Source organism: Dermacentor variabilis, chromosome 1 (genome assembly GCF_050947875.1).
Source record: "Dermacentor variabilis isolate Ectoservices chromosome 1, ASM5094787v1, whole genome shotgun sequence".
NCBI lineage: Eukaryota > Metazoa > Arthropoda > Arachnida > Ixodida > Ixodidae > Dermacentor > Dermacentor variabilis.
This window is the reverse complement of record NC_134568.1, coordinates 107310192-107334048: the sequence shown is the minus strand read 5'-3', so window position 1 is coordinate 107334048 and position 23857 is coordinate 107310192. Positions and strand designations below refer to the sequence as shown.

Genomic DNA, 23857 nt, shown 5'->3' with positions numbered 1-23857 from the left:
AGCAAACGAAGTATACACAAGACACGCAAATCCTTTCAGTTTTATTCCAACCCAGAAGGTCACGTGCGCGCGAACTCGCCACCGACATAAAACGTCGTATAGAGCGAGTGCGGCAACGCAACGCGCAGAAGTTCTAGCGACTTTACCCAGAAACTCCCGAGAGACTCACGCGAAGCTGCTCCGTTGCCCGAGGGAAATTTCCTCCAGTTGAAAGCATCGACTGGAGGAGTTGCGTCCACTCCCTACCCCCTCTTCTCAGCCTAACACAGAGCTGCACTTCGCGCCCGAATACCGACTAGCGTTATACGTGACAAATTGTGCACGAGCGACTGCGATGGAGACGAGGACGCTGGGGGGGGGGGGGGGGCAACGGGCACTAACAGAAAAGAATGAAATGGTAGCAGGTAGCGACCCATCAGGAAGTCTTAGAAATAACCGATGGCTTGGCAAAGCAAAAAAAAAAAAAAAAAAAACTGCTGGCTCTCCCGTAATCGACAGTAGATGTAAGCATGAAATGGCAACCGGCAAAGCAGATTGGTTGGAGATGATACCAGCCACAATCTTCAAATGTGTGTAGTGCATGATAGCAACAGCACACCCCACCACACCGCACGGCGCTATGCTGTGCACTGGTCTATATGGACGCTGCCTAGCTAGAAGAAAACCGGCTGAAGGGGGCACGATAGGCAGCGAAAGACGCCAGGGAGACGGAGCGCACTGCTCAGCTATAGTCGGATCAAATCAGCAGTGAAGTCCCGCCCACACCCTCGTAACCGTCAGCCACTGTTCCTCCGCGAGGCTGCAAATTGTCTGTACTTCAAACTTTCCCTGTTACCTAAATGAGGTGGTAACCACAAAAATAAAATTATAAGCGCGTAATTTTCTACGTTTTCACTCGTCTATTATAGTGAAACAGCGAAAACCTAATTCTCTATTGAACTGAAATAAAACGTATGCTTGGCTGCAACTGTTTATTGTCAAGTTTCACTTCATTTGGCAGTGAAGTTTCGTCAGTAAAACCGGGTCAGCAGTGAAATTAACTGTACCGCGGACTTCTGAAGAGTGAGATGCTGAGACTCCATACCCCTTGTCCATGTCTGTTGCACATCTCATCGCTTCCGCCGATGAAAATACTCTTCAAGAACCGCAGACGCTCCGGAGATATCAAGTACGACACAATTATGAAAAGGTCGCATGATGATTTTATTTGCTTCTGTGATTGGCTGGCGGTGTAACAACCCCGCGCGGTCCGTGTGCCTTGGTTGCCAACTGCTCTTCTTTTAAGTTGTATCCTACTACACAAGAAAATCACCTGAAGGAGGCGACACGCAGCGTGGCGCCATCTCTCGAGGAGACGCAAAATCCGCGCTGCGTAACTCGCGGACCGCTGGCGTTCAACAGAACAGAGGCAACCCTGTATCAGTGCCAAAAGATGACAATGAAGTGTATGGTGCCCTGTATCTGCCTTCTGAATGTCACCCTATTGGAATTGACAAATAAAACGTCAGCGTACTACAAGTTACAGCTTGAGTGATATTGTGAACAAACATTAGGAATAACTAGGAAGCAATATTTTTAATAACTTGTTTGGGCAGTAACTAGCGTATGTAATGCGGTCGTGTACAAAGGGTTGGAGGCGAGATATTGCATTTTCTGAAGTTTTGACTGGTTGCCCGGATGATCTCGTTTTGTTTTCGCAACTTGTCCGGATAAGGGCTCTGGCTTTTGGCTCACGGTCACATGAAGGTCGCTGACAACGGAAGCTAAAAGCATTTCATGCTTAAAATAGGATCAGCGACACTGCGCACGAGCGCAGTGATTAAAACTCCTTTTTGTAAGTCTGTTCGGGTTCTTCTGTGCAAAGCCGACAGACGGCGTTTGCTAACTTTGGGTCCACTATTTCTAAAATTTACTATTAAATAGCGGCAGTAATGAAAAACAGCAGACTCTCGACAAGAACTAGGCGGGCAATTAAAGCCTCGAGAAACTTAAAAGGTAGATCACAGCAGCCAGCATGCTCTCAGTGACGCCGTGCCGCGTGTGTCGAAGTTATGCCGCAGGCACAGTCCAGTTAGCATTCGCCTAACCTGCGATAAAATCCTGTCATAGACATCCGTTCCGTTCAGCGACAACTGGCCAAGACACGGCGGAAAAAATTGTCCCGCAGTCGAGCGGCTTCTAAAAGGAGTCGTTTGCGTCACAGTCGTTACTATTTTCGTATTCGCAACAACCGCCAAAGCAGAGTTTTCAACCACTCCAGCAGGTAGGTATATATATATGGGTCACCTATACCACAAAGGCAAACTGCTTCCATTTTTTCAAGGAGCCTGCATTTGACAAAGCGTGCTGTGAAGTTCATTTTCACTCACTCCGCCCACTTTTTAATTTTGCAGTCTAGACCTCAACTAGGGGCTTTACTTTTTCTTTTCAAAATCCGGTAAAGTAGCACGCGCACGTTGCACTGCGGGACTGAAAGAGCGAGTAACGTAAGAAATTAGTCGCAAACAATAAAAGCACGACGACAGGCTATAGGAAATATTGGAGCGAAATGTGATGTCGAATTTGCATGGTGCAGCAAATCCATTAAGTATGTACAAAGTAAAAGACGAAAGAAAGTCACTACGATGCGGCAGCAAGTGGTCTTATAAAACGATAATGCTACGCTCTAATGAGAAATGACAGTTGAGAGGAAACAGAGGCTCCAGCGCTATTACAATCCGCCTCAGAAACTACACAGGGAAGACTAGGAGTTTTGCCGGCCAATTAGGAAGGAGAACAAGTGGGCTTCACCAGTGTGCACGGCCATTCCTCCCGCAACCCTAGTATTCAAAAAGCCGCAGTTTCGTTTGAAATACAGTAAGCATTCGCTTACTAATTAGATTAACAAGCTCGGTGTCACGCGTGTGCAGGCAAACATGATCAGATCTCATTCGATGAACACGAACACTTGATGTCACAACGCTGACATGAAGAGCGCCGGCCTCGGCGAGCGAACGCTGTAACGTTTGGAGTCGGGCATGAATTAGATAGTAGCTAGCCCATGCCGTCGTCCAACTCATCCACGCTGAGGACGTTGTTGAAGTGAGAGACTTGTTCTCATCGAGAACGAAGAATATGGGTTTATTTACAGTATCTACATAAGGCCGTTGCAGTTCATCAGTCTAGCGTGACTGCGAGAGAAAGCACACTGAGGAGCCGCGCAACAGCTCTTTAAATACACTCTGTCCTCCCTAGATCCCTAGGTGAAGGAAAACGTTCGACCAGAGTCATCGTAGCAGAGCCGCCTTTTGAGGGGGAGGGCTTACACACACACTTCCGCACAGGTTTCACTGCCTACGCCGAGGCTAGACGGTCTTCGCAGAACTGGGTCTTGCCCTAAACAGGCGCCTCTTAATCCCCGAGCTGACCCCCGCAGTGTGGCCACCGTGGTTCTCCATTGTCTAGCGTCTTGGAAAGGCGCGTGGGACGGTGCCGCCAAATACATTCCCTCAGGAACTCCCCCGCTCCCGACAGACCAGGTCGGTGATGGCGAGTTCAACAACAAAGGCTGGTTCGCCGACCTCGTCTCGGCATTCCGGTGACGAAGAGTTGCTGACTCGGCGTATTGTCCTCCTCACACAGTCATTCACCGCAGCAGACATTGTGAAGCCAAGAGGCTGCGGAATGATGCCTTGCCGTCCTTTCAAAGCAAGTCTCCACAGTAGACCTAGTGGCGCCGTTCGGCTGGAGACTGACGGTCGCTTCCTAGAAAACGCCAACCCCGCTGCTGCAGCTGGCTGGGAAAACTTTGCGTGTCGGCACCTCTGCAGGTTGTTCCTAACAACGCGTCGCACAGTCTCAATTCAACGCGAGTCCCACACTTCGAGTTACGCGACCGCCTATGTTAGGCGAGCGGGAAGACAGCGCACGTCAAGCGAACAGCCATGGCGGCTCGCCCGATTTTGCACCAGCTGCATATTACCTCCAAGATAAGGCCAGTGGATGGCCACGCGCCACCACGACCGGTGTTACGTTTGACCAGCGGGGGCTGGCGATCTTTCGGGAAGCGACCAACGGAAAGGCGCCACCATGTCTGCTGCGGCGACAACCGGCTTTGTGAAGAGAAGAATGCGCCGCGTCAACCGAGGGACGGCGCCGAGATGGCTAGGCGCAGTCGGCGGAGCAAGTATGTTTAGTGTGGACGCCTTCACGGTTCGATTGGAGCAGGGGAGCTCCTGGGAGATATTTTGCGGTGTCGTCTCACGCAGCTTAGAAGTCGTCAGACAACGGGCAGAGGCTGCGGCCACTGACTGCAAGGTCAACTCTGGGATAAAGAGGCGCCTGCTCGGGTCCGGCACCGTGTCTGCGAGAACCCACTCACCTCAGCATGGTCAGTGCAACCTGTCCGGAAGTGAGTGCGTAAACCCTCCCCCTCAAAGGCGGGTCGGCTACGATGACCTTAGACGCTCCGAATTGGTCGGCTGTGAACTGCCGTTTTCTCTCACCTAGGGATCTAGGGAGGACAGTATTTAAGGAGCTGTTGGCGGCTCCTCAGTGTGCATTCCTCTTTCAGTCATGTTAGGCTGATCAACTGTAGCGTTCTCATGTAGTACTGTAAATAAATCCCACACTCCTCGTTCTTGATGAGAACAAGTCTCTCCCTTCATTAACGTTTTCAGCGTGAATAAGTTGGACGATGGCATGGGCCAGCTACCATCTATTTCATGCCCGACCCCAACCACAACACCGGTAAAGGAGGAGACGGGCATCTCCGACCACACCGTCATAACGCGCGTTTCATCACGTGACATCAACATTTCCCTAGCGTTTCCGACTTTTCCTGGTACCCAAAGCAAACGGCGCGCGGGGCGCGATCTTACCGCATTTAACCTAAAGGCTAGAACGACGGGGAAAATTCGCCTGGAGTGTCACCTGCGCACCAGCCCCATCTGCGCAGCGCGCAGGTGATTCTTTAACGGGCTGAGAATTCGCTGCATCTCCAAGCTCGAGTCGCACGGCAAGTGTAGTGCGGCTTTCGGAGTTTATCACTCTGACAACTATAGCGGAAGCAGAGTGCATGTTGCAGGTCCTCAGAAGTGTTACATACAGTGCATAATGGCGAGTCTGTCAATAGCCTTTTGCACAATAGCGAACCCTCCTGAAGTAGTTCCCGTAGAACACGTTTGGTCTGATGTGGTGGAAGGTGTTTGCCTATTTTGCCTATTAGGCCACGCGGCATATGAAAGCCAAGACGAATCGAGAAAGACCCGTACTGATGGTTTGCGTCCCACCAGAGAGGCCGATGCGAACGCCAAGTAACTGTGGATAACAGAGTCAACGCGTCTTTTCTCGAGACCGGTATCTGGATCATTCTGACCACGTGTCAAGTGCCGCTCGGATAGCAGATTTTTTAAATTGAACAGCTAGTCAAACTCACGAGCGCCTCCGAATGTGGCGCCCAGCCCGGAAAAGTAAAAACTAAAAGTAAGGCCCGGAGCGGATTCAACCGAGGGATAACTTAGGCCGGAACGCGATTACAGCTCTGGACGACGAGCGGCGGTACTAACGGCTAAGACAGTGAAATACGCTCCCTATAACGTCTCTAAAATTATAGTACGCACGAGAGGTGACGGGAGAGCGACGGAAGGGAGACGCTTACACCGGTGCCAGACTGAGGCGTCGCCTTCCATTGTTCCTCAATCACCTCCCGGCACATGTTTCCATTTCGCCAATATATGGCTGTTTCTACATTTGATAAATATAGTATCAGTCACCTAGTCGTATGCAGGATGTCACAACTATCGTGCATCGAGCTTTATGAAAAGCATACTAGTCGCTGTCGAGCCAAGCATCAGCCAGTAATTTTGAGCCTGTTTGAGCCAGTTATGCGAGCCTCTTTAGGGCCGCTGATTTATGGTGCGGGCTAGGGCGCTTTGATGCGCCCAGACATTCGCAGACATTTCGCAGACGTTCATCGTCAGCAGTAAAACAATAATAATAAGCAAGTGCTCGTATAGATATCCGGCTGAAAACGTCGCAGTTCAGTTTTTCCTATACTTGTCTACAACTCCATTGACACCTCGACCGTTATACATGGAATTCAAGATGTAGATAATTAATTATAATTAAGTAATCAAACGTTATCATCAAAAATTACTGGCAGGTGCACAACTCAACCGGCAGCAATACAATACGTACTTGGTTTTCTTCACGTAAAATAAATCATATTTTTTTAAAAGCACGGAGCACAATAGTTGGGGCACCCTGTATACTACGAGGGAAGTGCAGCCGAATACGGAAACACGGTAATCAAGACAGCCGCTCCTACATCGTGGAATCAACCTTAAGTTGATTGAGTGGAGTGGGTCAGATAACTATGCCCTGCCACGTAAATTAGCCAACTCAGTCAAAATCACTATAGTTCAAGTATTTTCTTCGTATGAAAATAACTACACTGCGTTTGCACGAAGCCTTCTGAACAACCGTAAGAGCCTTATCTGCCTTGGAGAGCGTAGACAATAGATATCAAGGGCATGCTGAGGACATTATGACGGAACTCTAATATGCGATTAAATAGCAAGGAAATATTCTCGAAATATAGCTAAGGAAGGGTGCCCAAGAAAAGTACCAGTTCAAACCAAATGGCACTGCGACCCTTACTGGAGTTGCTGTGACGTCCACTGCCTCGGCGTTGCAGCTATCGGCGCTTGTCTGCTTCGAGATTGCGGGGGTATCTACACCGACCCCTATAGACTTTCTGAAGTACCAAAATTAAGTACCAAAATGTAAGCAGTTGCAGTTCCACCTGTTCTATATATAGGAGGCGTCGATCCGCACTTCATTTCGCAGAGGCTCGTGTTCGCGCGCTAAAATGAGCATGCGCTCATCACACGTGCAGGAACTACGCTGATTACTTCGACATTATATATAAAGGGCCGGTTCAAAGCCGAAACTTCAAATTAGATGTTTAATTTTGTATGTGTACCTGCGCTTACATCATACATACAAGGTGTCCCAGTTATATCCTGCACCAAGTAAATAAAAGAAGGAAAGAAACCTGCTATGCGGATGAAACCAACTGAGCCAACCTCAAGAAGCGTCCGGTATTTCTTGTATTCTTCCGAACTGATTAAACTATAATGATTAAATAACAATTTGTTTATTACACTTACATCAAATAAGCCAACATTGCTTTAGAACATCAATTTCAATTGTGTTAATCGCGCTATCTCTTGAGTGACTTTCTCTCAGCGTTTCAAAGAAAGCGCTCCAAATATAATTAAAAGCCGACCCTGCACCCCGCTTGCGCGCTGCAGCAGTGCTGCTCTCAAACACGTGGCGAACGAACTAAATCTGGCCGCGGATTAGACCACTTTGGTCTTAACTAAGAAAGCTGGAATTTCTTCGAGGTGGTTGGTATACATTTATGTCCATGTTCGGGTTTGGCGGGACACGGAAAAGCGATAACTTGCGCTAAAGGTTTTGAATAACCTTGACGGTCTGCTTACCGGCGTCACAAACGGTCGTGCGAGGCTCAGGCGCGAGGCACGCCAACAGAAACAACTTTGCTGCCATGCCAAGATAAACGCTCCGTCGAAGTGGCTCAACAGCCGGGTCACTCATGAAGCGGGTTTAGCTTGTTCATAGTTTGAGACCAAAAAGGCGGAAGACGGGGTGGTTTCTTTCTTCTTTTTGTTTTTGACAAGCCTTCTTTCAAACGCGAAAAAAAGACGCAGGAGATATTGGGCTACAAACAACTGAAATAGGAGTTTAAAAAAACACCAAAACAGTGTTGATATATTTGTTATGTAATAATAAAAAATATAGCGAATTAATTCTTACAAAGTAATTAATTATGAACGATACGAAAAATGCTGGACGCTCCTTCGGGTTGCGGCTAACAAAATACAGTTGGTTTTATATATAAAAAGAAGAAAACGTTGTTTTAAAAGATTGGTGCGGGACACCTGGGACACCCTGTGTATATTCGATTATACTTGAAATAAAGTGTGGGTAACTTGATTTTGCCAGTAATAGTATTTTGGCAATGAACAAATGGGCGCATGCTAGATAAAGAAAAAAAATTTACATTAAGAAAAGAAAGCGCAGCACATATGCCGCTGACGATATCTTTTTTTTATTTTATATTTTTAAATTGGACAATGCCGTCGGCAGCATCCGCCCTGGAACGTGTGTGCCACAAGCACTTTGACGCGATTGCTGATATCACACGAAGCACGCGCTGCACACACACAACAGCGCCTTCAAGAGCGAGTTTCCGCACGGCGAAAACGCTCTCTTGCTTTACAGGGGGACATTTCCTGAGCGTCACCAGTCACGCAACAACGCACTTTTAATGCAATAACAGTATAGGCGGACTTGGCCCACTTTGAATGTATCCAACAGGAAACGTGGGCCGATCCCGCAGGCAGCGCAATCTAACACAGCCTATCGAAGCGCTAGAGATGTTGCGGGGGAATATTGCGAATAACGGGTCCAGGACGCACGCGCCAGACGTTTCAAAGAGCGACGTTGGCACAAGAGATGCATACGTGTGCGATCGCGGCCTAATGGTTTTAGAGCATTGGGCTGCCGTGCCGAAAGACAGAGGTTTGATCCCAACATCGGTCACGCATTTACTTATAGCCGGGCTTGATCCACTTTGGAGGCATTTAACAAAAAAGTTGGAAAGCGATTCAACATCTAGCTGACGTTGATCAAAGACAACAGTGAGTTCAGATTTTGCGTACGCAAAGGTCCCTTTGGGTGCCCGAACCCGTTTGCGTAGTAAAATCTAGAACTGCCTAATGTCTTCATGAGCGATTTGGGATCGGCGCACATGTTTGGACTGCAATACCTTCGGGATCGGCTTATGAAGGAGGTTAGAAACACACACATACCTGACACGGAAAACAGAGGAGGTGACTCACCAAGAAGGCAATGTGCGCGAGCGTGTCAGTGCGCACGAAATCGCAAGCTTATAAGAAATACGAGGTATAGAAACATCACTTTGGTAAATGAGAGTGTGCAAGGTCGCACGTGCGCGCAGCTGTCGAGACTTGGTGAGCTAACGGTGCTATAGTTCTGTCCCATAGTATGTATACGGCAGCGCTCGCGCGTGAGGGCGATACTGCTGTCACTTAGAGCAGCTAAAAGCCGAGCTTTGACACCGCTTCCAACTGTTAGTCATGAACCTCACATGCCAATATGCGCCGATGTGTCTTCACAAGATACATGTGTGAGCCTATGCAGCGAGGTTCAGTCCAGCACACAAACATTACAGGCGTGCGCTTGGCACACAGAGTGCACTGCTTCCCATTCGTGCACTTATCTTTCACGTGGCCATGTGCGCGTGAGAGCTGCCGCAGGAGCGCGCTTGTCGACAAGTCTATACGAAAAACCAGGCAGGTCACGTAATTTCTTACAGCGAAGCTGTATATGGCTAGCGAATTAGTCCGTCCGTCCGTCTGTCGGTCGCCTGTACGCCGAAAACTCCTCCGGCGCAACCCCATGCGCATGCGCGAAAAAGGAAAAGAGAGCGAATGAGAAGCGCGCGGTCAGCCAACGCCACCTAGATAACACAAGGCCTGTTTACTCCGGTTCATGACGTCACGCCACCTGGCCAGAAATTTCCATTGACAAGGCTGGCGTGATGAAAGCGGTGACGTCAAAATCACTGTTGCCTACTCGGGAGAATCCCCATTGGATTCTATGGCAGCCGGGCCAGGTAACATGACGTCACGGATCGGCGTGAAAAGGCCTTGTGCTATCTAGGTGGTGTTGGATTAGCTGCGCTGGTGGTGACGCCGTTGCTCTCCGTCGCAGCCACGTGCGCGCGCAGCAGTTTCTTTCCGGCTCCGAAATGGGTATGCCAGGTGTCTTACGTACTACTGAGCAGGCAGCTTTCGATCAGCAAAGCCGCGAGTAGAACCGGGAACGAGCTCGCCTACGCCGTGCAGTCGGGGCACAAGAACAGGCTCGTGCAGCCGAGCGCAAGCAGCAACTGCGTACCGAGGATCCGGCAGCCTACCAAGCCGCCGTTTAATGAACCGCCGGGATTAACCCGCTGATAAGCACCGGGGTCACACATTTCAGCCTGGCTGGTTAACCATGTGTACGGAGTGCTTGTGCGGTGGTTTTTATTCGATACGATTAGCCACGCAAGTAATGCACGTGGCCTGCGTCAAGCAAAGTTTATGATGTCAACGCCGCGCCGACGATGCTTCGAGCAAAAGCACGGGCAAGAACAAGAACGCGCGAATTAGCGATGCGAACACATATCCTGCGGCATCGACATGCCTGCACCACGACAGCCTCATCGGTTAGTCGCGCACTGCTTAACCTGATCGACCCCGGCACATATTTTTTCCCCGCTAACCTTCTGCAGATCGGCTGCACGCCCAACAACTGGGCACATGATTGAAACGAGCGCGTCGATCCTGATCTATAGCCTGACTCCAGGGCGTCACGCAGAGTTCCAGGCGAAACGTAGCCTGCCAACGATAAGCAGCCAGTGGTCTGCTCGCATTGAACAGTTAGGCAGCAGCCGCTTTAAGTTACGTAAACATGCTTACATCAAACGCAAATCCCTTAAATTTTTGAATGTGGAAAGTATGCATATATATTCCTATGTACTTGCGTTCGCCTAAACGTTTTCTTCCCTTTTCTCTCCTGAGGATATTACCTTTTGCTTTTTTTTATCATACGCGTGAATACTTTGTTGCAACATTCCGCTGCAACAGTCCATGCTGTGTTTATTGAATTTACACATCAGCTGTATTGTTTCCTCTTACTCTTTAATTTTGTTTGTGAAATGCTTGTATTACACGCTTGTACGCCCTGCCCCCCTTTATGTAATGCCCTCTGGGCCCTACAATACATCAAGTGAGCCTGTCTGAACGAACACACTGTCATGACGATGGGCTATGCTGTGCTTGCAGATTGAACCTAACCCCACCGCGTCACTCAACAAATGTTTACGGTTCGGATAAATAAAAAAAAAGTCAACATAATGGCAAAGCGCTTTTACAAACGGTCGATACACCGGATGGTCAAAATTAAGTTTTATGGTTTTCTTAAAATTAGGCGCTGGGAGGAACGCGAAGACCACGCGTGTGCTGATAATTATCGCTGTCAGCAGCCCAATTCACTAACATTGAATAACTAACGTTTTGTCTACTGCAGAAATGGGTATGTTTGTACTGAAAAGTTAGAGGCAGTCGTGTTTCTACACAGTATCAGTTGGAAGGGTTCTTCTATAGCGTGTCTGTGCTTCGAGATATCCGACTTCAAATTTTAATCGTCATTCGCATGATTACGCATGCAAGAGAGTTAGGATCGGCGCAAAGCTCCTCCCTGATGTGACGAGGCTGTTGCGTGTCGCGTTTAGTCTGACAACGAGGCGGAGGCATAGGCTAAGATGATTACTGTTCCCCTTCCCCCCTCGGCTAGCAAATTCAAGATACGACAGCGCGGTGTACCGTGTAGTTGTTCTTGATTTCAATAAAACTTACAATACTTGGAAATCAGCAGTCGCTTTATTTGCGTAGCCCAGGCAAGGACCATGCCCGCTCGTCTAGTCACCATTACGCACGCGCACTGCCCTCCGGCTTCTACGCTCGCGCCATTACCTCGGCATGGCAGCTGCCGCCATCGTTACAGGCTGCGCGGTCGCGTGTTACGACAGCGGTTCCGGGTTCTTCGATTTTTTTTTTTTTAATTTCGCCAGCCGAGAAGGGAAGGTTATCATCTTTGGCAATGCCTCCGCCTCGTTGTCAGACTAAACGCCGCACGTAACAGCCGTGTCACACCAGGGAGGAGCTTTGCGCAGATCCTAACTCTCTTGCATGCGTAATCATGCGAATGACAATTAAAAATTGGAGTCGAATACCTCGGAGAACAGACACGCTAGAAGAATTCTTCCGACTGATACTGCGTAGAAACACGACTACCTCTAAATTTTGAATACAAACATGCCAACTTACTGCAGTCAACAAAAAGTTAATTATTCAATTTTAATTAATTGGGATGCTGACAGCGATAATTATCAGCTCACTTTGTGTTCCCCTGGCCAAAACTTATTTGCAGAGGTGGCCTTCGCGTGCCTCCCAGTGCCTAACTTTAAGAAAACAATAAAGCTTAATTCTGAACACCCTGTACAAGCACTGTCGGGTGCATGGGGGTGGCTTTTAAGAGGTAAGATGCTTAGGATGATGCCACCCACACTATATTTTTGAAATATTGCCATACTGCTTTTTGGACAAGTGCCTCTCACTGACCGCGAAATCAGAGGCTTTGTGGGGATATTTCAGCTAATAATAATAATATTTGGGGTTTCACGTGCCAAAACCACTTTCTGATTATGAGGCACGCCGTAGTGGAGGACTCCGGAAATTTTGACCACCTGGGGTTCTTTAACGTGCACCTAAATCTAAGCACACGGGTGTTTTCGCATTTCGCCCCCATCGAAATGCAGCCGCCGTGGCCGGGATTCGATCCCGCGACCTCGTGCTCAGCAGCCCAACACCATAGCCACTGAGCAACCACGGCGGGTATATTTCAGCTAAGGCGACGAGCCTGAATTATGTTCAGACAAATCTTCAAATAGGTTCTTGCAATTTAACACGAACAATACGCAGCTGCATTACCTATATATTTCGTCACAAAAAAAAAAAGCGCCAATATTGCTTAAGTAGCGAAAATTGCACAATTTTAGGGGCGTTTTAAGAATGCTAATATTCGTTAATTTTTTTTGTTAAATGTTCACAGAATTCCCTCGCATAACATAAATATAGTACTGCAAAAACATGTTGCAGTGTTATTTTAAGCGGAAAGCTTCAGCCTATTTTTTTTTTAGAACCCTGTATGATCATCGCTATAATCTAATTTTAATAATAAAATCGAAGTTACATTCACGTTGCATTCCGAGCTCATTGTTTTTGTGGTAGTAAAGAAAAGTGACTGATTGTGTCCTTTCTTGCCTTTTGTAAGTCACGAAATGTGTTGAGCTTGGGTTTTCAGGGCTCCTCTATCCGTATTTTTTCCACGGTGCGGTGAGATGTAGAAAGAACGCGAGAGCACGCACAGCGAGCAGTTTAAAGCTGGTCTGGGGAAACTAGTTCTGGCACTACTCTCTAATTACGCCTGCTATCCGAAATGCTTCCCGTTTATACCACCGACGCACCAGCCTAGTGGTAAAGCACTACGACACCACTGCAGTGGACGAGCCAGCTGGGTTTGCTCAGATAAGGACCGTCGCAAAATGGGTCCGAAGTATGTTTTAGTTTAAGTGCAATTTTTTATATTATGAAGCAAAATCCTTGCACACAATGGAACCGAGACTATTTTTCCCACATACGTATTTGTTTCACACGGAATCTTTTTTCTTTAACTTAGACAAGGTGGAAAAATCTTGTTATCGATTCGCAAACATTAAAAGCGGGTGGTACAGAGGATACAGTTTTCTACACGCTAAACGTTTCACTTTTATATCTATACAACCGTTATAACGGAATTCAGGTACATTGAGTTTAATTAGTCGTAGCACGACATAAACAAAAATGCACATTTTCCTCTTTACTAGACAAGACGGGTTTCACTAGAAAAATACCTTGCTCCATTGTTTGATACGTGCTAGACAACTTACAAAACAGTGCGTTCACGAACTCCTAATTTTCTTGGGACTAGAGAAACAATGGGCGAGAAGCCAGAATATCGCCTATTGTTATCCTTTAAATAAAAAAAACATTTAAATTTCTGTAAAACTACTTGAGGTTCATCTCTCGTGATCAGCTTCCTGCAAAATTATGTTGCTATGTTTTGTCACTGATAGAAACATGCGACGTAGACTAAGGTATCCGCTTCATTGCTCAACGGCGAGGGTAGTTATCAAGGTCAACGGCACCCTTATTCAGATTTCTTTTCTGAAGCAACAAATTTCACGGAGGCTAGAGTAGGTGGCAATCATGCACCGGCACCTCGAATCATTATTGTGATAAAGGGTTATTGAGAAACTATCACTAGGCTAATAGACTAATTTATCATTAACAATTTGGGTTGACAGGGCGGGTGTGACGAAGTTATATGAAAGTGCAAGAACCTCCGGTACAGGACTTCGGAATGGTCTTATCTGTTCTATTCACGCCCAGTAAGTAAGCAATTTTAACCACATGACCGATAAGCAAAGCTCACGCCCTGACCCTGGCTTTGGCGAATCTGCGCGAAGCTCGAGAGCTGAACGCTGCTTCGGCCAACCTCGGCTGCACATGCCAGTATCTTGCCTCATTTAACTTTTGCTCCTGGGATTCACAGAAACGAAAGAAATTTCGACAAATTTGATTTGTCCCGCGTTTGCCATAGACGAGTTCACTTCGCTTACCCCGTCTTCGATGTCTTTAGTCGCGCTGTTGCAGCCAGGAACCAACTAGCGCGATTCTCCGTCCTTCTGGACAAGGAATCGAACTCGCGACCTCGTTGTCAGCAGTGCAATGCTAGTCACTGATCCACCTCGGCGAGTCATATGCGAACCACAAAATGGTTACGAAAGCGTCTGCACCTCAGTGGCAAACTGCTTGAAAATTGGCTTCACCGCAGTCAGAGGTCATATGAGGAGAAGCCTGCTTCTCATCATTTTGTCTCACAGGCGACAACTAAATACCCCTGAAGTATTTATGCGTGTATGCCACCGTGAGGTCGGACCCACGCAAACAAGGATCAAGACTCCGCCAGGCTACAAGACGCATTACGCAGCACGGACCTGGCGGAGCAGCTCTGGGCCGTCCAGCGAGCCCACGATGCGGCCAGGGAGTTACAACTCCCGGTCCCAACGTGGGAGTAGCCCGCTCTATGGGACCTTGCGCCCCGTAGCTCGCAGGACCTTTCTATAAAGTTACTCCATCCATCCACCGTGAACGTTAGAAACCACGGCTGGCAAGAACTGTTGTAAATGAATGCGACGCGGCGCACGGTGCGCGCGCAGCTTAACGCTGGCGACTGCGATATCCAGTTGTGCGAAGTGACGGTCGTGCGACGAATGAGGCGCAACGATGACATGGCAGGCGGAGCGAACCAGAAGGTACGGCGCGAGTAGGTTTCAGGCAGCCACTTGAAAGCAATACGAAGGTTGTGAAAGTCGAAAAAAAAAAACATCAAGGAAGCCATAGCCGAAGAACTTTCAAAGATTGTTGAGCTCTTTGCCCACTCTATCGTTCAGAAGTGCGAAGCCGTTTTCTTTTTTAATTGTTTGCTTACACAAGACGCAACACGTGAAGTAGCCCCGGCCGTAAAATCTGGAATATTGTAAGATGAGTACCAGGAAGTAGAGAAAAAAAAACGAAACATCAACGACACTGCGACTGATGGTGGCACGAAATGCCAGTGGCCGCAGCATATTACGTGGGATTTCGTGCCACGTAATTTCGGGAAGACGAGTCAGATTTCATTCGGCCGACTTGCTTGGCGAAAATGTGAATGATTTTTTTTTCTTCTTTCTGGCAGCAATGATTACGTAAGGCTTAAAAATGATGTGGCGCTGGATACGTGGTCTGGTGCGCCCTTGAGAAGGCGCACGAGGACTGCACATACGACGCCCTGACGAGAAGGGACGTTGGGGACACCGCACTCGCATGATTGAGCTCCCAATGTGCTGGCGCCAGCTCTATCTTTCACTATACAATCTTGCATTATTGTCAGAAAGAGCGTAGCTGCCAAAGACATGCAACGAAGTGTACCGCAGCGCACGTGGTCTGCGTTTTCAGCAAAGATGCACCGGCAATGACTGCCCCATTACGCGTTTCATATGCCTTGTACCACATACAGCAGCTGTCACTTCGATTGCATTGGCACGCTGTTTAAAATCTTCTCCAAGCGCGGCGCTATTTCTTTAATGCTTCATCTTTGAGCTGTTCGGTATCGAGAACGGCGTATATAAATGGCACCTAGACGACTAGGCATCACAATGCAATGCAGCCTTACAAGAAACACAAAACGGCGGCGCGTACAAATTACACCACACGGGAGCAAAGACAGTTCGAAGGTTCCTCGTGCGCTTATCGGCTTCAAACAACGTTCACAGGCGATATTTTCAATGCGTGTGAGGGAACAATTTAGAATCTCAAAAAGTGCGCAAATGGCGGATTGTTCGGCAACACTGATGCACTACATTTGCACGCTTTCACGGTCTCTAAAATAGCCCGTTGTAGCCCAGTGGCTATGCTGTTGAGCTGCAGAGCTCGAAGTCGCGGCTCCCATCCCGCCAGCATATCGATGGGGGCGAAATGCAGAAACGCTCGCGTACTGAGATCTAGGTGCACGCTAAAGAACCCCAGGTGGCCAGAAATTAATCCGCAGCCCCTAATACAGCGTGCCTCATAATCATATCGTAGTTTAGGCACGTAAAACTCCGGAATACTTAGTGTATCAAATAAACGACTGCGCAGAATGCTCGAGGACGATGTCCAGAGCTCGGCTGGCTAGGTGAAGGCGGAATACGGCCTCTGCCACGGCCACTTGATGAAAGCGCAATTTGTTCACCTTGATGGGCCGATCGCTATATTGACGGCGCAAGGCCGCGGCGTTTTAATATTATCCTAGAAGCGCTGCAATCTGCAGTCCTTACGGTACGGATGCGGGGAGAGACCAACGCTGTTTAACGAGCCGAAAATGCAATCAAACAGAAACGCACGCCGGAGCACGATCTCGAAGCAGCGGGATTAACAGTGCCTTCGAGCAGCGTATGCAGAACGAGATGCTCTTTACCTGCTGCGTCTGACGCTTTTGCAGCTTCTTAATATGCGCGGGTTTGACGTACTACAATACGGCACTATGGGCTACGAAGGAATACCTTATAGTGGAAAGATCTGGCTTAGTTTTGGCGACTTGCTGTTCAATGTACGCTTACGCAAACTATGTAGTAGCGCACACGAGCGTTACCACCCCGATACCATCAACATGCGGTGGTCGCAATTGGCGATTCGATGCTGCAACCTCGTGCTGCAACAGCAGAATGCCATAGCCACCGCGGTGGATCGTGGTATACGAACCCCGCGAAGGCGCACAATTACTCGTTAGCAGGCAGAAGCGGTAAAATAATGAAAGGTTTTCTCTAATCACGAGACAGAAGGCGAGACCATAATGACATGCGTCTCTATTAACGGTATGCAGCAGCGTAGGCGTGCATTTACCTGACTCGCAGTGCCAACTCGCACATCACGGGCGCCATAGCGCCAACAAGACCGGCACAGTCCGCCGAGTAGCGATTCATGGCAGCTGTCGTGGGTACCACCACGGCTGCTCACGTCACCGGCCCACTCCATGCGCGGGGTCCACGCCGCGCTAAGACCGTTAGGCTGGTGGTTCGGAAGCTGCCAGGGCTTGCGACGGTGGACTTGCACTAGGCACTTTCACTATCACGGCGCAGTTTCTGGCATGGTGGGTTTTCACTGAGCCTGTACGATGCAACGTCCGCTCAGGAAAGGGCCGTTCAGCGCAAACAGCGATGACGCAGGCAGTCGCCAGGCTGGACGTGCGCCGCATCACAGCTCACCCAGCCCATGGTCCGGCGATTCGGCAACGTCATTGGCACGCGAAAGCAGAACGAACGAGGACGGCGCAGTGCAGCAACGGAAATGCTGCACGTGGGTGACGGTGATCGAGCGGATCCGTGCAGCGCACATGCAGACAGTTATCAGACAGCGCTGGCTCGCACGTAGTGGGCCTGCGCGGCCAAGTCCGGTGACGTGCCCGGCTGAACCGAGAGAGGAAGGCACACGCGACTGCGGCCCTGGGGCTCAGGAGCGCCGAATGGAACGGGTTGCTACGCGCCGCCGGCTCAGCGGGAGTCCCACGGAGTGTGCCCTCGGCGAGCTATTCTTGCGCGCCGCGTGTCCCTTCGCTGTACTTCGCGCGTACGATCAACGGGGAGTGGAATTCCCAGAGGCGCGACAGGCAGCTGTACACTCATACATCGCCAGCTCTGGTTCATCAGAGGGTGTCCTGCCGCTCTCGGCGATGCCAGGGACGAATGCTAGATATCGTAATTTTCTGCTGCACTGGCTGCGTATTCCTTACACTGCGCCTAATACTCGCAAACCGACCAAACACATGCGTACAATGTCGTTGTGGCGGTGTTAAGCTGCACTCGCGAGTTGGGACGTCGCTCATCGTGCCACGCTGCAGGGCTTGGCACAAATACATGCACGTGGACTGTCGGCTCAGACGCGGACGAGGTTAGAGCCGCAATGATGGAAATACGGCCACAGCACCAAGCTTGCGGGAACACACAATATATCGACCAAGTCCCAGAGTCCTGGAATGATTCGACATATAGAGAACGCAGAAAGAACAAATAGCAGGGAGGCCAACCAGACGATCTTCTGATTTGCTACCCTACGTGGGGAAAAAGAATAACAGAGGAATAAAAATGGCAGGGAATGCACCTAAAAATTCGACACCTTTTTTCGCACTTCCGTGCGACAGAACTAACGGGTGATAGCCGTCTCTTGGACTCGCTTCAGATCTAAATTGGACAAATCGCAAGCGTTTCATATCATCTGTCCTATAATAGAAGGTGCGCTTACAGACACTGCTTCGACCAGGCGAACGCTTCACGCGTCGACAAACAGCGGAAACTTGCATGCGCTTCCGCCTGCCACACGGATATGCCATGACGCATGCCTGACGATGCCACACACGTGTGCTATCATGCGATCGTGCTGCATGCCAAATAATGGCCAATGCAGCCGCGCCCAAGTTTGCGCGGAAGAATCGCAGAAACTGCTCGGCCCATGACCACCAAAAACATGCACTGCAGCAGAAAAAAAGAGCAAGAATTGCGGGGTTGTCCAGAAACTGCGCAGTCACTCATGAGCGACGGCATGCACAGTGGTGGACTCCCGGTTAATTTGAACCACATGGGGTTTTTTGGTGTGTACATAAATCTAAGCACATGAGCTTTCTGAATTTCGCCCCCATCGTAAAGCATCTCAACGCACTTCGAGGACATAGGGTATACCAAGCATGTAATAGGTGCCTCAATGACATACGTGTCTTGCACATAGTTTGAGACAATGTATTTTTGAGTTACGGAAATTGCTTTGTGACACTGCACGCAGCAATGTTTACGGCATGCGTAACGCAGACACCTTTTGACTGTTGTCATCGTGCGCCCATATTACTAATCTGTGTATTTTCCTTACCTATACGGGCCTGTTCATTTCGAATCGCAACGCGGCCTCGCGTGCCTGTCTAACTCTTCGGGACTCAGTATAGACTATTGTGCGACTAGTCTTCGTCTCCTTGTGCGTACGTGCTCAAGTGCGTCTCGGACTATATTGGAAACTCGTTTACTCTCTGAGTTCCTTTACATTCTTGGCTTTCGTGACTACTGAGGTTTCGACTTCTTATTTTAATTATCGTGTGAAAAGGTGAAGCCGCCATTATAAGGTGACAAGATCTCTCATTTTCGTTTAAAAAAAAGCGTAATAAAATCACATGCGTCCCCATTATGCCCCCCGATTTCACAGCGCTGATGTTAGGACAAAGAAATGACAGGAGCGACATATACAGCTAACAGCAAAAACGGAGCTACATCAAGACCATGGTTACAATCTAAGTAGGCGAACCATTTCCGACGCATCGTAAGAGCGACAGCTCTTCATGTGGAAGTGCTAAATAGAATGCTTACTAACCGGCCCCATCTGTCGTAACAGCCGCGGTTTCGATTACGACACTGGTATGATCATTCACGCCTTCCGATTACTGCGGCATCTTCAAAGAGGGGGGCGCAAAAAAATTAAATTATGGGGTTTTACGTGCCAAAACCCCTTTCTGATTATGAGGCACGCCGTAGTGCGGGACCCCGGAAATTCTGACCACCTGGGGTTCTTTCATGTGCACCTAAAGCTAAGTGCAGGTTTTTTTTTTTTTTCGCACATCGCCTCCATCGAAATGCGGCCGCCATGGCCGGGATTCGATCCCGCGACCTCGTGCTTAGCAGCCCAACACCACAGCCACTAAGCAACCACGGCGGGCGTATAGGGGAGCGCATACAGAACATGTGATGTAAACGCAATGCGCGCAACGGCAGCTGGAGGTGTAACACGCGGAGGTACACGCCTCCGCAATTCCGCCGAGAGCTCCGCGGCCTGTCATCGTACGGCGGCGTCAGGGAGCGCGTAGCCGGTGCGGTACCCGAGTGGAGCTGCCGAGGGGCGAGAGGTGTGGGTTGCGCAAACGGCGTCGGGAATCGCGAAGCGACCCAGAACCAGTTGCAGGTGACGGTACCGAGTGAAAACGGATGAAGCGAAAAACGCTCGACGGTGTGAAAGGCTGATGAGACAACGCGATGGGCTCGGCCTTGTTGATACATATTGCGAGGAATACACAGCGCAAATAAAACACGGACCCGGGGGGGTACACCTCAGCACGTGTTTTATTTGCGCGATTCCTCGCAATACGGCGACGACAGCCCAACGACGTTTGTAGCACGGAAGGCGTGGATGCCACTTCGTAAGGCTTCGCCGGGGTTCCAGGCTCTGCGGAATAGCGACGGGCACGGAGTGATGCGGCGCAGTAAATATGCGCGCCTGCGCCGCGCTCAACTACAGGATGTGGCTGCCGCCAGGGGCGAGGTGCGCGCAGCTATAAGCGCTAACAGCCACACTTTGACTTGGTCACTCGGCTTACGTATTTAGCAGCTTTGGTGGCTTTGGTTTCATATGCTCTTATCGAGCGGAACCACTGTGGCCAGTAGTCATAAACCAATGTTTCAAACATTAGGTTTTTCTTCAACCAGTATTGTGGCACAGCGACAAAACAAGGACGAGAGAGCACCTCGTGGACAGGCGCACACTTCCAACTAATTCCAGCATAGTATATATACGCGTATACAGCACATGCGCACAGAGACAAGAATGAAGCGCAGCCACCAAGGTGTACACAGAAACGATCTCCCAAGAAGCTAAATTCGTTACTGTGTGGCACAATACATGACTAACCTGCACATGAATCACCTTTTTTCTTGATAAAATAGGCGATAGCCAGCTCACGCGCAAGTCCATCGCAAATTCGTTTTCGTGCCGCTGATAGCGTTGGTTCACACGTGCATGACCTACAATGATGAGGAAGGTGCGAGCCATTTCCGTTCCTCACAGACAGCGCGTGCTCTCGTGAGCGATTAATTAAAAAAAATGGAGTCTTACCTGCCAAAATAACCACCTAATTACGAGGCACGCCGCAGTGGGAGACTCCGGATTAATTTTGTCCACCTGGGGTTCTTTAACATGCACCTAAATCTAACTACACGGCCATTTTTGCCCTCTTCGAAATGCGGGTGACGTGACCGGGATTTGATCCCGCGACTTGCAGCGCAACACCAAAGCCGCCACTAAGCAATAACGGCGGGTCCGTCGTAAGCGATCATTTATGCATTGGTCAGTCTGGCCGATGTACCCCATGCCACAGCTTAACGTAATGTCATAAATTACTTCTAGAGAACACAACAACAACAACAACAACAACAACAACAACAACAACAACAACAATAATAATAATAATAATAATAATAATAATAATAATAATACATCTTCCATGTTCCTTTTCACAACAGGCTTTTGTTTTCCCATTTTCCATTACACGGGCCTGCAAAATCTAGACAACTTACAAGGCGCAGAAACTATAAACAAGGACTTTACATTCGTTCAGTGTTCTTTAGTGTGTTCACCTCCTCCCCATCTCCCTTGAAATAACTAAGCCATATTCTTCATTGTTTCTTGAAGAACAGTAAACCAAAAGACCAGTAAACAGGCAAGCTTGGTGGAATTTCACTATAAAGTAATAACAAAACAAGCTAAGCAGCCTTTTGGAATGAAGGAAAAAGAAACAACAACAAGAACTAACACGGTAAGCATGCAGAATCGTCCTCCAACACAGCATTCCCCCCCCCCCCCTTTCTTCCTTCCTCTAAATGTTGCCTATAAATTCGTTCCCGACCGCCAGGATATATAAAGAAAAAGAAAAAAGAAGAAAGACCACCACAAACATAGCACTCGGAAATAGGCGTGAAAAATAAAAAAAAAAAGTTCGACGGCTGCGTGATGTATTCAACGTCGTGAATGAGCTGAAAAAACGAAAATAGAAGAGCGATAAACGTAATACGAATGCGTGCTTGATCCATACAACACCGGGCAACCGATGAAATAACTACTGACTTTTGCTATAAGCCCATAAATCACGAGAACCTCACTCGATGATCACCAAAGCAGCCTTAATTACCCCGCACGCGCCGCAGTGCTTCCTGCTTAGTACATGTTCTGTCCTACCGTTCGGCTCTCGTCCAACGGTAACGCGTGATTTATTTGTCGCTCTAAAGTAAAATCAAAGTCGAAATTTCATTCGACATGCCAGTCAAGATGAAATCAGTAACACAAATTGCGTTAAAAAAAATTAGGCGCGAACTTGTTGCACAGCCGGTTGGTAAAACAGTGAAGGATTGAAGGTTGCATTCGGCAGAAAGGATCCTTTAATCCTACACCGCTGACGCCGTTAGTCAATATACTATAGGCTACACCGTCCTTTAGATGAGAAACGCAGAGAGGGATCAGAGGGATATAACTCACCTCACACCGGATTCTTCAGCCTTTGGTGATCTGGATAGCACCGCCAGCGTGTGTAGCACCTGCGTCGAGGTTTCAACAAACGGCACTCAGACCATGAGATCTCGAGAAAATTTTGGAACAACTTTCATACCACAAACGGGCTCAAGAGTACATGCATCCGTTCTATTTTGGTTTTCCTTTCTCTGGCTACATTATAACGAAAGCCAGTTCATAAAACTGACATAACCTCTTCAACCAAAACCGATTCATTGTAAAATACATACAAGTCCAAATTCCCGCTTTCTATACGCTCACAGCTTGGATTGGTAACTGCACTGGACAATCGAGTCAATATAGGGAGAGAGGAAAGATGTTATTGCGGAAGTCGTTACCTAGCACTCAGTCGTTACCTAGCGTCGTTACCATAGCAGTCGTTTACCTAGGGTGTCCAGAATTCAGGCAAACGAAGGCGGTTTGGGCGGATTGCCGGATGAGCGAAGGAGACGTATAACGTAAACAGCAATACCACAAATAAATTGCGCAACGCGTACTCGGAAGAATTAACCCTGCTCGATGCCTGGTTCGGCGGCCACGTGAAAGTGGCGAGGCATCGGTATTGGCGTTGGTCACCGCGAACTGCCAATTTCGTGTTAAACGTGAAGCCAATGCAGTGCGCAGCGGCATTGAGGAGGAGGGCAAGCGCATTGATTGACCCATGGCCTCCGCGATCAGCTCCGGCGCTACCAGAGCTCATCGCCGGGGCCACGTTTCAGCAGGGTTAATTCTTCCGAGTAACGCCAGGGACCGCTGGTGTAGTGGCGCGCGGACGCGTAATCGTGCGGCTATTTTCATATTTCACGCATTTTCGTTATAACGCGGAAAAAGTAATTACGCGAGACATATAGTCCCCTAAAAACAACTGAATCGGGTGTTTTAAAACACAACCATTACTTTTCTATCAAAATTCGCGCCCTCGATTCAGCAATTACAGTCAGTTAATACATGTCATGTAATTATCGATACTTCAATTAGGAAATTAAAAAAAAAATTATCCTGGTGCGGTACGTCCCTGCTGACAGAATACCATTGGTTGCGTCCTCTTATATCCTATATTTGACTTTTAAGAGCTTGGTTAACGTTAGCTGGGACGCCCTGTATATGCTATAGCATTTCCACGTTCCGCGGCCGCGCGAACTTCCCTAGCTTCCAGTGAAAAGCCATAAAATCTATCGCTATGAAACGTAGCGCATTACCATGGATATTTCCGCGGTGATGATGATGTCCAA

At 48.6% G+C, this 23857-nt stretch overlaps 1 protein-coding gene across 4 annotated transcripts in view; it reads right to left on the bottom strand.

Moving 5' to 3' along the window:
- The window catches only part of Vav (Vav guanine nucleotide exchange factor), a 312152-nt gene that overhangs the window by 154814 nt on the left and 133481 nt on the right, over window positions 1-23857 (bottom strand). For all 4 annotated transcript variants that reach the window (XM_075692551.1, XM_075692576.1, XM_075692567.1 and 1 more), the window contains exon 3: window positions 22593-22651. In XM_075692551.1, coding sequence (XP_075548666.1) covers window positions 22593-22651 — 59 coding nt within the window. The remainder of the gene's footprint in view (window positions 1-22592; window positions 22652-23857) is intronic.